General features: G+C 39.4%; 1 protein-coding gene across 4 annotated transcripts in view; it reads right to left on the reverse strand.

Moving 5' to 3' along the window:
• Positions 1-2,273: 2,273 nt before the first annotated feature.
• The window catches only part of LOC149228566 (autophagy-related protein 8C-like), a 53,341-nt gene continuing 40,795 nt past the window's right edge, over positions 2,274-14,819 (reverse strand). For all 4 annotated transcript variants that reach the window (XM_089378265.1, XM_089378264.1, XM_089378263.1 and 1 more), the window contains exons 5-6: positions 2,861-2,979; positions 2,274-2,719 (exon numbers count right to left, since the gene is read on the reverse strand). In XM_089378265.1, coding sequence (XP_089234391.1) covers positions 2,589-2,719; positions 2,861-2,979 — 250 coding nt within the window. In that variant the 3' untranslated portion in view covers positions 2,274-2,588. The remainder of the gene's footprint in view (positions 2,720-2,860; positions 2,980-14,819) is intronic.

Consider the following 14,819-nt stretch of genomic DNA (forward strand, 5'->3'; position numbering starts at 1 on the left):
CCACGGCTCTCATAATAGTGTTCATTTTAAATGCATCAAATGCACCATACGCATAGCACACCAACACATTCCAACGCATAGCAGACCATCATACATACCACACTCACGGTCAATCCAACTTGCTCTGATTCCAATTGTTACAACCATAGAAAAAATTCCAATGCACCAAGCGCAGGAGTAATGCATTCAATGCAGCAATTTCCATATTCAAACGCACAATTTGGAGGAACGATCAGTGCACATCATTAACGCATTCGACAAAACGAATGCAAAGGTTGCTCCATTCCAACGCTTCAACAAGATTGATGTAGAGAGACAGAGGACAAAGAATATGGCAACGATTAAGAGTTACCTAGCAGAAAAATTGCTAAAAATGACTTGTAGCTCTGATACCATGTCAGGCCAAGTTTGAGTAACTCCATGAATTGTATTTTGCAATAAGAGAAATCATGAAACTATTAGAATTTGTATTCCAATGTCTCTTTGCCTTCTTTCTTTTCCTATTTACAATATTAACAAGAATTTCCTAATCCCAAAGATTAGGTGTTAACAATTTTAATCCTTTAATCCTTGAAAACATGTTCAATGTGCTTATTAAGCAATAATTTTCCAAAACACATCATAAAGCGATTTTGAAAACATGTTCAATGTGCTTATTAGCCAATAATTTTCCAAAACACATCATAAAGCAATTTTGACAATGAAAACTAGCTTTAATGACCTTAAACAACACTACATAACATAATTTAAAACTTTCAAATAAATTAAAGTGAATTAAGTCTACAAAGCTAACAAAATCTAAAATGTATGTAGTGCAAGAAATATAAGAAAAACAAAACTTACATAACCAACTAGTGTCGACAGACAACACGAAACAATATATTTCAATATATATCATGAAATATAATTTTGATGAATAATAAGAAGCGCACACGTTTAAAATGTATGCAGTGCAAGAAATATAGGAAAAAGTAAAACTTGCAAACACGCTAATGTAAACTATTATGATTGCTTTCGAGGAAAAGAAGAATAAATATATATATCCATTATATGTAATTCCAACAAGCAACATACCATGAAATATAATCTTGATGATAACAAGCCCACAAATTTAGAATGTATGCAGTGCAAAAAATATAGGAAAAAGTAAAACTTGCAATCACGCTCATGATGAGGAAAAAAATAAATAAATATTATCCGTTATATGTAATTCAAACAAACAACATACGAGCATCAATTAAACCTAAAAGCACAATGTCTAGCACCCCCGCTCTCTCTCTCTCTCTTTATATATATATAACCAACCACACAATCATCAATTACACTTAAAAACACAATGCCAAAGGTAGTCCCGCCTCTAAAGACTTTTGGGCAGTTGAAACATCAACACGTGGCTAACAAGATGAACAATATTACATAGGACATACATTTTTACGTAAGCTCCGATTTGCAAAATCTTATGAACGAGTTTCATAAGAGTTTACCCAAAACGAAACATGAAAAGGGCGACAATTACTCAACAATTAACAATGTTCAGCAATAGCTCACTAAAACCCAAACCCATGTACGTATCAAAAGCAAAACCCGTGAAGTGGTTTGGTTAATTTTCTCTGAAACAAAGATTCCAGATCAGCAGAATCAACACAGAAGCCGAATACTTGTTGAGAGTGCTTTATCCCTAACTTGTTTGATCAAACATTTCACTATTAACATCCTTTGATAATATACATTTCAGTGGTCACATGAACTTTGTTTTATAGTGTCAACATCATATTGCTTCCAAAACCATTTATTGCAAGAGGCATCAGGCCAGTAGATTATCTTAATTTAGCTTAAATTGAGTTTTGTTTGGTACGGATGTTTTTGTGCACAATATAAAAAAGTAACTACAAAACATAAGTAAACACAAGGTAACTAATGCTCCCATATATACAACTTCAACTTGATATAACATTTTCACTTCACTAGAAAACTTGCTATAATTCTCTATCCAAATACTCGCAACAAATAACTAATATTCTGATGAAAGCGGTATCTTTAATTGTAAGCGTTCTAAATGCAAAAATGATGATTCAGAAATTCAAATACTAAGCTGGAGAGTTTCCCAACCATACAACAAGATTATATGTGAACAGGTCATCCAACACAAGAATATATGACACTACAGAGTCACAAACAAGCACAGCTTTCGCTTGCAATTAGTTGTCCATGCACACCCACATAAACAGCAGCACAAATAAACCAGCTAAAGCATCTCATGTAAAATTTCAAAATGCAAATAAAAATACAGCGTGAATCATTAAAATGGATGGAAGAATGCACTGCTATTATAGCTAATGTACAATTGAGAAAAGTCATTATAACCCTCGTTACATCTCCAGAACCTTCGACTTTCGTGATAACCTGAAACACTAATATTGTATCCTATACATAACAATTTATGCAGAAGTGCAACAGAATGCACTGACATTCAAAAGAAAATAATTGGTGATCAACTCAACCCTCCCGATATACCAAGAGCTACTAACAACCTGTACAATATCCAATCAAACCCCAAGCTGTGCAAGCAGAAGATGCCCTACAGCATTCTACACAATATCAAATGTGTCTTCTCCATTGTATGTCATATCTATACCAAAAGTGTTTTCCCCGCTGTATGTCATATAAAGAAAGCCATCATCGTCCTTGTGCTCCTCGTAGATGGCTGACATCATGGCAGCTGAGAAATAAAATTAAGAAACTGGTTTACTAAGCGACGTAATTCTCCCTTACGTTAGGGTTTGGTACAATAAATCTATACCTTGAAAATTAACATTAGACGACTACACACCATGTGCATTAATATTTGAAGCCGACTTACCTGTTGGAGGCAGTATATTCTTTACAAATATGAAGATTGCCTTCTCGGGACTAAGCTTTATTCTCTTTCGGACAACATAAACAAATTGCCCAACAGTCAAATCTGCTGGGACTAAATATCTGATAAATTAACACAAATATTAGTCATGTTCTCCAAAGGGTCATCAGGAAAGATACAATCTACAGTCAAGGTTAGCAGTCTCCAGTCAACTAAAACAAACATCAAAGTCCCGAATATCTTGAGCCTGCTAGAGGAAAAGAACAACCACTGGATATCGCTAACTCTTACAGACATCGACAGAGCATTCACTTATTTAAAAGTCCATAAATTTCCATATACATTAACGTTTCAGCTACTTTTGTAATTTATAATGGAATGCATGTTAAATAACTAGTCCATTATGGGGCGGCAGGAGGGGGAGGGATTCCATAGAAGATAGATATGCTTGGGGTCTGGGAATGAAGGGATTCATAGAAGATAGATATGCTTGGGGTCTGGGAATGAAGACAAATAATCAAGCTGAGGCTTATGGGTTATTCCTCGGGCTCTCTCTGGCCCAAAAAAAGAAATCAAGGATATGCAAATTCTAAGGGATTCCATGTTGATTATAAAGCATATGAACTACAACTCACTGCTCAAAACATCAAACTGAACCAGATCATCAAGAGAACCCAAGGAATGATCCCTCTCTTTGAACAAGTTAAGTTTTTCCATATACTAAGAGGTAATAATAAGGAAGCTGACAAGCAAGCCAATTTGGCCTGTAGGATGAATGAGGAAAGCAGCAAGGTGAATGGCATTGTGGGATCAGTCATCATTCCCTAATGGTTGTTATGAATCTCAATCTATTGATAGCTGAGTGTGGTTATGGAAGGATCAAGAGTTATAATAAGAGGGAATGTTTGGATTTTTATTGCCCCTCCTCCCCTAGCTTGTCTCCTTTTCCCCCCTGCTCCCCCCTTCTTCTCTTCCGTCTCTCCTCCCTTCCCCTCCCCCTCATCTTTTCCCCCCTGCTCTCCCCTTCTTCCCTTCTGCCTCTCCTCCCTTCCCCGCCCCCTCAACCTCCCTCCCTTCCACCTCATCCTCCTTTTCTCCCTTCACCCTCCGCCTTGGCCACCTTGGCTGCCACCTCCCCGTCCCCCTCATCCCTTCTCTCCTCGTCCCTGTCCCATCGACATTCATTTACCCTGGCCCATCCTCCCAACTCATGGCGCCCCTGTCATTTGGCATATGATGCAACATGGTTGTTGTCCTTGGGCTCGTACTACACTTGGACAATGGAGAAGTCTAGGCATGGGAACCCTGGTATTTGCTCCTCGTACCAGTCGCGACAGTCAGCGAAACCGAGATGAAACCATGTGAAATAATGGGGAGTGTGAGGAGCAATTAATCCTTTTGGTTCGGGGTCGTCAATTCGCGCAAGGGACGCGGGTGTGGGACAAGCTGGTGATCGTTTCATTGAGCAGAGGAATTACGGAGGAACATCAGGATTTAAGCAAAATGAGTACCCCGCATCAAATCTGCATCAGAATTTGGTCCATCATCCTCTATATAATGAGCAGTAACGGTAATTGGTTTGCTTATGTCCTGGGCATTTCCATCTTAAGGACCCAGTGGCTGGGTCAGGGAATTCTGGGTAGTCTAGGTAGTGGCAGAGTCTGTGTAATTTGCACAGTGGTTTCAGAGGGTAGTCGTGTGAAGGATCTGGTCGTTGCAGAGGGTGACATCATTGATGATATAGGCAAGAAAGAGTCTGTTAATCTGATAGCCACAGTCGATGGTGTATCAGAGTTTAGAAGTGCAGTCTTTCAGAAGCGTAGTAGATTCTATTTCGGGTTTGTTGTTCTCTTTCTCTCCGTGTGCAGTTGTCCTGGTCTCCCCCCCCCCTTCCAACGTTGTCATTATGGACGTTGTGAGCATATTAGAGGAGGGGGGCTCGGTGTCTGGTTCATGGGGCCGACGTCGGCCTCATTCAACCAGAATGCCTAGGCGCAATGTGATGGATCATGGGAAGGTCCACCAGGCTTGCGGACTCTATGACAAAGAACATGAGGAAATCAAAGAAGAGTTGGCAATAATACAGAGGTGCATCCATCAACAACAGAAGGAGACTCTAGAAATGCAGGAGCAGCAGCTGGAAAAAAATGAGGGAATTCGTCAGTTGGAAGACGAAGTTGATGCTCTACGTCTGCAAATTGAGCACCTGCAACTCAAGCTGGTCAAGAAAAGCCCGAGGTCAGATGAAGAAAACACTAGAATAGATCTTAATAGCCCAGTGCCAATGGAGGAGTAACTGTACCATCTGTCTTTCTTTTTGCCCGTTTTCTAATGTCAAATTATATATATATATATATATATATATATATATATATATATATATATATATATATATATATGTTAAACCATTTTTGTAGGATTTATAGCCATAGACAAGTAGTAAGGGAGAATTTTGTAATTTTGGGAAAGAAAATTTTGGGTTGGGTAGAACAGAATGTAAATTTTGAGGCCCTTAGGTGGCTCTGCACTATTTTGTAAATCTCTCGGTTTTTGGCCGCGTACGGTCGCGGATTAATATATATCTCCTACTCTTTTCAGTTAAAAAAAAAACTAGTCCGTTAAGTTCTCAATAAAAGCAAAGGCACAGATTTAGCCATTAAACACTATCTATCCCTAAGAACCTGTATCACTCAGGGAAAACCCTGGTTGCAGGGAAAAACCCTAAGATAACCTCAAAACCTCTTCTACGTTGAAGTTGGCCCCTCAACTCGGAGAGGGATATCTCCATAAAACTCAACTACACTATGGTCACTATAGTAGAAGGTTTTGTGCAATTGAGTTCAGGAGGGCAGATTTAGATCTAGGGATAAATTAGTTGGGTGATCTTCAAAACCATTGGGCATGGAGTCCATCTATTAAACAAATGAGATCACAACTCCAATGAGCAGGTTGTACAAAGCATGAAAAGTCACAAGTCCTTTGACTGTTTGGGAGATTTAGAAGAAAGATGACTGAAGGAAAACAGAGTTTATAAATGGCTAGAATAACACATATTAATGACTGATAATTTTAAGAAAGGAACATCAAAGAAATCCAATCTCATAAACTAACATTCTCAGACATTGAAGAAGACAATTATATAACAGAGAAATACTGACAGGGAGAAGTAACACATGAATTTCCTACTAACTACTCATTAAACATTGTGAATACATTCAAGATTTGCTCAAATATATTTGGACTACAAGTGTTTTTTCAATAAAAGCCCACCTCGTTTCAATATTCATAAATTGTTTATATAGTGCTTACATAACAGTTTGCAAAATAATAGTCATCACATAATTACAGAAACTGAGATATTTTAAATATCTTTCAAGTTCATGTATGCAAAAGATAACTTAAAAATATATTGTCTTTCCTAGAATAACTATAGAAAAATATGCTTGTATTTAGGCAAAAAGAATTATCAAGTCAATTAACTCCCTTGAAAGTAGAAGAGGTCCCTAAACTATAGTTTAGCATCTCTGCTAGCATAAGAAGTCCCACTGCAACAATCCATCAAAATTGCTCCTTTTGTTTTTCTTGTTCTTGTTCAATTCTACTGGAAAATCTTTAGCCTTCAAATCTGGAAATTGGTTCATTAATGATGATCCTCCGCCTTGGAATCTAGTGTGGTTGAATTTGTTTTCACAAAACCTGTTAGCTGCCCTTTCATACTACCAACTTCTTTGTTCCTGCACTCAATCTCACAGCAGCCGACTCATCCATCTCTTACCTCTCTACGTCACACTATCGGAGCCCAATATGTTTTGTAATATTACCATAGTACTATATTGTAGCTTTGCCTTATCAAAACTTTATTCATAAAAAACATTACAAAGACAACAAGTTTCGATGCCCTTGGCCCTTTTCCATTGCTCCTTGAAAAGTGTACCACATAAGGCCAAAAGATGTGACATGTCGCTTAGCCCTAAGGTGCTAGGGTGTTCAGACTCCTAGGGTCATTCTCCCGTTGTTAATTGCTCTGCACCCTTTGTTCATTGAGCCCTTACGACCATGTGCCAGCCCCAATATCAAAGCCCCCATATCAAGACTTTTTCAAGTGCCAATTGTTATAAAGTGTTGACATCCTCAACCTCCAATATGCGATCTCCGATATGACGTCATCACTCCACATGGCACCTCATGAGTGGTGACATGTGTCAACTAGATTTGTCCCCTTAGGCCCCCTCAAAATGCCAAAATTGTCTACCACGTCTTTTCATACCATCACGTCATGTTGATGTCATATGCCATTGTAGCTTTATCAAAACCAATCATATGTTGCCATGTGTCCCACTAGAGGAGAGAGAAAAGGGCCCGTCCACCTTTGTCTTTGCGATGAAATCCTTTGCTAACCTTTATCAGCGTTCCTCGGCAGTTTTTAACACTATCGACACCTTATGCATATCACAACTTTTTAAAGGTTGTCACCTTAAGAAGCTCTGATTCGTCGACCTTCCGATGTGTCAATGCTCTGATATGCAAGACCTTCGACATGTGATTGTCGATATCTCTGGACCTCTGATATGCGATCACCGATCTACTAGTCCTCTGACATATGATCATTGATATGCTCTAGACTAACGATATATGATCACTAACATCCAGGACCTCCAATATGCGATTGCCAATATGCAGGACCTCCGATATGTGATCATTGATATCTCTTTCCTTCCTAAGGCTTCAATCCTTGAAACTTCAGCAGACCATATCTTTTGATCCAGGAGTCCATTTTTGGACTTCCACATATCGTTGGAAAGCTTGTTCAGAGCACTTTCCAATGGAGAGGGTCCAATGTAGGTTGAGTCCTTCTGCTGCTAAGAAGATGATTGCAAACTTCTCTGCATATTTACTCGAATTTCCAAAAAATGTTGACAGCCCTGCTATCAAGAAATTTTCCCTGTTTATTACAATTTTAAATGTTGACACTGCAACTGTCAACGTTTTCTAAAAAAAATAAAAATAAAAAAAAGAAGTTTATTGTGATAACAGAACCCTAGCTCCCTATTGCCTCTTCCATGGCTATGGATGTTGGGTGGGGGAGCTCCACCCTCTCCTATGACACCCTTACTTTCAAATACTCGGCAGTTTCAACCGGCAAAAGATATGTTGTGCACAATCTCGTCCCTTCACAATCCAGCAAGAACACTAAGCAAAATTCCCAAAATGATGCTGCCCTCTATAGCCGCGTGAAAGAAAGTGCTTGCCCTAGCTGAGTGCACACTAACTGAGCAATTCACAGGACTTTGACCTTCCCTCTATGCCACAGAGAAGTGTGTTTCAGAAGAACTGGATGGCTCTCATCAAGAGTAAGCTCTCCTACTCTCATGGAAGGGATATTTTTTACTTTTTTGTCTAAGCAATATGTACCTTAACTGCTCATCCATCAACTTCCTCTGCAAGTAGACACTCCTTCCTTTGTTTCAGTTTGGATGCACCTCCCTCACCTAACTTTGCATTGTTGGAAGGACCAATCCTTGGAATCAATAGGAAATCCCCAAGAGGTGTATATCAACAACACTGAACCCAAATTTGGAATGTTTGCCTGCACCTCCATATATGTTCAAGTGGATCTAGAAAAAGCCTGGCAAAAGCAATATTTCCCTCAACACTTGAAGTATGAGCAATTATCCTTCAAATGCAATTTGCAAGAAGATTGCAAGAGAAAAAAAGACCCCCTCCCCTAGAATCATCAAAATGAAAGATGCAGCAGCCAATTTAGAAGCCACAGAGAAATAAGCATCTTAACCAAAGTTTGCTCCAGTACCCAAAGGCAAAGATGCTCCTGAAAATTAAACAGATTTCTCTCTCACAATGGACCATGAAAGAGCCAGTGCTATCCTCTCATGTTCCTTCCAAACAATTTTACCCCTCACAGGTGAAGGACAACCTCTTCCCTCCAAGGAGAGAGCTCACTCCCCCCTCAATATTTTGACATCAATCTCTGGACTTTTCTGTGGAGGGCACCTCCCAACCTCAGGGTGCAAACCCCCCTCTCGTCTCACCTAACTTCCTCGTGAACCTCTCCCTTAAAATTATCCACGAATCCCCTAGCCTTTCCATTGTGTAAGCCTCTATCTTCTTCTTACCTTCTCACAGTAGGGTGCTCACCAGGCATAAAATCCTCCAACTACAAGAAGAAGAGGATGAAGATAAAACACACAAGAAAACTGGTAGAAAGACAAAAAAGGAAAAGGGAGGAGCAATGAACATGGACATGATGCACAGAACCCATTCAACCCTCTAGAATTCCTTCAGTAGTGGCAGCAAAACCCCCTGTTACAAAATAGTATTGTATGAGGCTCCATCTTGTGATTTTCATCACATTTGATGGAGACTTGCCGCTGGAACATTTGAGCATTGGACCAACTTTGGGGGATACATCTTCAAGGAGTCCCCATCTCTTCATTGCAGTTGATCACTTGATGGAGATCTTTGGTTTAGGGAGTCTCAATTCTCCTTGGTTGGATGGTGATTGTGCTTGCTAGTAGTGTGGTGGATTTTCTTAGTACCAGGTTCTCTTTTCACGATTACTTTTCTTTGGTTGACAGAGGTTTGGGGTTGGAAATTTCTCTTTTTACGGTTACTTTTCTTTGATTGACAGAGCTTTGGGGTTAGAGGCTTATGATTTCACTTGATGTCTTGTTTGATGGTTGTGAGATGCCCTTTGGTGCTATGGTATATCATAGGTGTATGATTATGCCGATTCACATTGTCTTAACACTCATACATCTCACTGTTTCTTTTTATTATGACTTTGGCTTATGGTGGAATTTACTAGGAGATACCACTTTTAATAGTAATGGTACAAAACTTATATGAAGTACATCCTCATTAGCACATATGTGGCGAAAATTTATTAATTATTTCATGTGCCAATGGGCCATCCCTTCTGCTCATCATTAATCATTTGTGGAGGAAAATATGTTATTATGAGTCACCCCCTTTGTTACCATGGTCATTTTCATTCTCATAGAAATGTTACCCAAGTTCACCACATATAATCTATTTCCCTGTGTGCATAAAAACGACACGTATCTTGAGGAAGGATATCAATAGCTATATTGATGGGCTATCACCTGTTAAACTTGGATATCTCATAAAATTATGAGGCGGTTGTTGATTTGTCAATACAATTGATATAAGTATTTTATTTATGAACTACGGTGATTCTTGTGAATATATATTATAGTTCTTTTATCTTCATCATGCAATCAAACTTCAGAAATTCAACTAATACCCTTGACCTACATCAACATCATCATCAATATGTACCACAACCCAGGTTAGCTCTCCTAATCGATGGTACTTACTCAACTAGTCACCATGATCCAGTGAGCGTCTCACCTCATGGTACTCTGACTAATTCAGGGTTGCCATCCCCCATGGTCAAGCCCTAGGGAAACCCATGTCCCAAATTTAAAGGCCTTTCTCTAGGCCATGACATTGAAGAGGAACCCACTCCACGATTATCCGGGCCTCAGAGACCATTCCTTTCAAGAATGTTCGTCCTTCATGCTATCTCACTAACAATCTGGGTCATGCACCTATTGTCACCAACAGTCTGAGCCATATTCCTATTGTCAACCCATAAATAGTCTGGGCCAACCTCTTGTTACCAAGAGTCTGAGCCATGCCACTGGTGATGTCACATCAATGCTCCCTTTTACTGATAGAGGAGTTCTCCACTAGTCCAAGCTGGTCTCTAAAGTATACAAACTTTGCACGAGACAGAGGTTTTGTGAGAATGCCAATCATCTACTCATAAATAGAAATATATTGGAGCCTCACCCAATATTGCACGATCCCCCCCCAAGGATCTAAGGTCGAAACCATGTCCTGTACGGATCCACAGTCGATCCTCTAAAGAATTCGCGGATCCAAAAATCGGATCTGAGGTTCCACTGATCTGGAGTCATTCCTGGAAATTCAAAACTGCGCAGGCCCGATCTGCGATATCAAAATTTCGATCCATGAATCCAAAAAAGTATCTGCCTCGGATCCATGGAGGATCGAGCACAAATCCAAGTGAATTGCGAGTGGATCTGAAGGGAGACGGTCAGTTCCATAAGGGGCCCGATTTCTAATTTTTTTTTCTTTAACTTAAGTTGGGGTGGGGTGGGGTTAAAGTGAGTTCATAGCGAGTTAGGGAAAGGATGGATGAGGTTAAAAGGAATTTCCCCCCTCTTTCCCTCATTCTTGCATCTTTGGAGAGCTTGGAAAGGAGAGAACAAATGAGCTTGGAGAAGAGAGGTTTGAGGAGAGCTTGAAGGAGTGAGGGAGCTTGGAGGAGTGAAAAAGAGTTGTCATCTAAAAGAGCTAAAGAGATAAGAGCAAACCTCAAACTCCCTCATTTTTGTCATTGTTGTTTGTATTTTTTCTCCTCCTTCTCCTACTCTTTCCCATTCTTTCTTCTTGCCCATTTCATTGCAAGTTGTCCATCTATATTCATATTCCAAAATGGTGTTCATTTAGCTTATATGTATCATTCCACTTTTGGCTTTCATGATGGCGTTGGGGAGTCGAAATAAAAGGGAAGAATAACTAGAGGATAGTAGTCCCCATATGAGTAACCCAATGTATGATGAGGAGGAAGATGATGAAGAGAACATTGAAATGCAAGAGGGGAAAGCTACATTGACACCCTTGTGGAATTATGCGACAAAACTTGAGGGGGGAAGAGGTGGTGGGAGCTATAAGATTGTGTGCTCTCATGGTTGTCATGGAGGAAAACCATATAGTGGTTCATATACCCATGTGAGGAGGCATCTTTGTGGGGTAGTGGGTAGTGATGGAAAAAAGGGTTTCATAGGGATCTCAATTTTCCCTAAGGTTTCAATGGAACAAAGAAGAAAACACATCCAAATAGAGGAGGCTACACAAAAGAAAAACAAGAAATTCATTCTGGATCAATTCCAACTGTAACCTCTAGATTCGGTAGCTCATATGCTCATGGTACTGCTGCAACCTCCGAAAATAAAGGAACAATAGCAGATTTCTTGAATGTTGTTGGGAGGGACGATGTGGATGGAAAGGTGCTCTGGTCTCTTTATGCTTGCAGTGTACCATTCAATGTGCTTTGCTCTCCCTATTGGCATGATATGGTTAAGGCCATCAGTGAAGCCCTAAAAGGATAGAAGAGCCCCAACTATGAGCAATCTAGAACTATGTTATTAGAAAGAGAAAAGGCAAAGGTTCAAAGATCTTTGACATGTTTTACAAATGAGTGGGTGGATTGTGGGGTATCCATTGTATCAAATGGTTGGACAAATGTTAGAAACCAGCATTTGATAAATGTTCTTGGTGTTTCTGCTAGTGGTGCAGAGTTTCTTGCACTTCATGACACCTCCTCCATTAGTGCAACTTAACAAAACATTGCAGATCTCCTATTGAAATCAATCAAAGATGTTGGTCCTAATAATGTGGTTCAAGTGATCACTGATAATGCAGCAAATTATAAGGCAATAGGGAAAATTATTGAGTGTACTCATCCACACATCTTTTGGTCTGGGTGCTTGGTGCACAGATTGAACCTTTTGATGCATGACACTGTGAAGCATAAAGAATGTGGATGGATTAAAGAGCTTTACAAGAAAGGGAAGAAACTCATTAAATTTGTCACGGGGCATACAAGGGTAAACTACTTTTATGGCACTTACTCCAAATTGCAGTTGCTTAAACTTTCAAAAACAATATTTGCAAGTTATTACCTCACCTTTAGGCGACTAGTGAAGGTGATACAAGCTTTAACTAATATGGTAACATGTCAATCATGGGATGACATTAACATTGATAGAGATGGTGCTAATGTAGTCAAGGACACTATTCTTGACAATTACTTTTGGTCACAAATTAAATATGTTTTGCAATTCACCAAACCAATTTGTTTGCAAATTCAAATCGGCCAATAACTGAGGTGTATGAGCAAATGGATAACATTTTGGGGCAAATTGAAGACATTATTGAGCCTAGATATATCACCTTGTACAATTATATTCGTGCAAAGGTGGAAAAAAGATGGGAAATGCTAAACATTTCATTACATGCCTTAGCATGTGTTTTGACACCTAAATATTATCATCCATCATGGCTTTCAACACCAGCACTTGGGGGGGCTAAGAGAAAACCACACCTAGATCCAGAGGTTCTATTTGGTTATATGAAAGCATTGGCTAAATTAGTCCCTGATGAGGAGTCTGTCACGCTACAAAAACAATTGAGCAACTATACACTTGGCACTGGGAGCAATCGCGCAACTAAAGATCGAGAGAATTTCTCTTCTCTTGAGTGGTGGAACATGCATGGAGGTGCTACTCCACTTCTACAAACTTTGGTATTGCGAGTGCTATCACATGTGGTAAACAGTTATTCTGCAGAGAGGTGTTGGAGCTCTTATTCTTTCATCCACGGTGTTAAAAGGAAAAGGTTAAATTTAGACCGTGCAGAGAGCTTGGTTTATGTTCACTACAACTTGCGATTGTTATCCCATTATTGTGAGGATGCAAAGAATAATAAAGACCTTAAGCTTTGGGACAAAAATCTAGAGGCCAATTTGAAGGACAGAGGGTTGTGATTAGAGCAATTGGAGGATGCTCTTATCCAAGAAGATAATGATCAAGTTGAGATGCCACCCCCATCCATACCCACAGTTCCCAGGTTCCATTCTTCAACATTAATAGCGGGGGCTTCATCTTCATCAGTGCCACAACTTACACAACCACCATCTATGATCTGCTTACAAATTTGATGTATGTTTGTAATTGCTAGAATCTATATGGTTGATCATTGATGCCCAAATAATTAATCATCGATGTACAATGGATGTCATATCTTGATTTAAGTACAAATATCCATGTTTTCATATATTCTACAGCTAATTTGGTATTTTGGATTTTTTTTAGTATAAATGCAAAAAATATATAAAATATATATTATATAGTAGACACTTCCAAGACGCTTCGCTTCCTAGTTTTTTGGAAAACGACGCTTTTGACACTTTGCTTCCAAAAAATGTGCCGCTTCGTGCAACATTGGCCTCACCGCTCCCTTCTGTACCATATAATAAATGTAGTAACATTTGATCTCAATAAGTTTTGCCTTATCATGAAGCATTGGATTGTTTGTCAACTTCACACAACTTTGATTCTAGCATCTAATCGAACGATCCAGAGAGTAGATTCTGAAGCAATACTCTCTCACGGCATGCCAAACAAGCTACAATATACTTTGCTTCTGCAGTATTGAGTGTGACAGAGGTCTACTTCCTGCTCATCCAGGATATCATAGCAAAACCCAAACTGAAACATACACTAGATGTACTCTTCCTATCATCCACGCTCCTTGCCCAATAGAAGTTTGTATATCCCTGCGTTGTATCTCACCATTCGAAGCATATCTCAAAGGTCAAATAATAGTCAACAATACCACAAAATATCTCAATATATGCTTTGCTACAATCCAATGCTCATGTCTCGATTCCATCTGGAACTGGCTCAAGGTGTTTACTGCAAAGCAAATATCTGGCCTAGTATCTACCAAACCCATCAATGATCTAGTCAACTTCCAATACATGGATGGATCCACTAGGTCAGACTTAGAACCTCTCAGCTTTCTCAGGTCGTCACAATAGGAGTTGACATAGACTTGCACTCTATCATGCCAAACTTCTGAAGGATCTTGATGACATATTTTCCTTGTCCAAAAAGGATTTCACCAAGGTTCTGCCAAAATTCCAGCTTCCAATAGTAATGCATCAAGGCATAATCCTTCATGTCAAATTCAGAGGCCAACTCCCTTTTACACTGAGCAATAAGTGATGCTCTACACTAGTCAAGAACAAATCATCATCATATAGTAGCAGTATCACCAGCGCACCTTTTACAACCTTGAGATAAAGAATTGGATCAGCAACACTTTTAGA

The sequence above is a fragment of the Pinus tabuliformis genome, chromosome J (genome assembly GCF_031772625.1).
Source record: "Pinus tabuliformis cultivar Carrire ecotype Pingquan chromosome J, CPIR1, whole genome shotgun sequence".
Lineage (NCBI taxonomy): Eukaryota > Viridiplantae > Streptophyta > Pinopsida > Pinales > Pinaceae > Pinus > Pinus tabuliformis.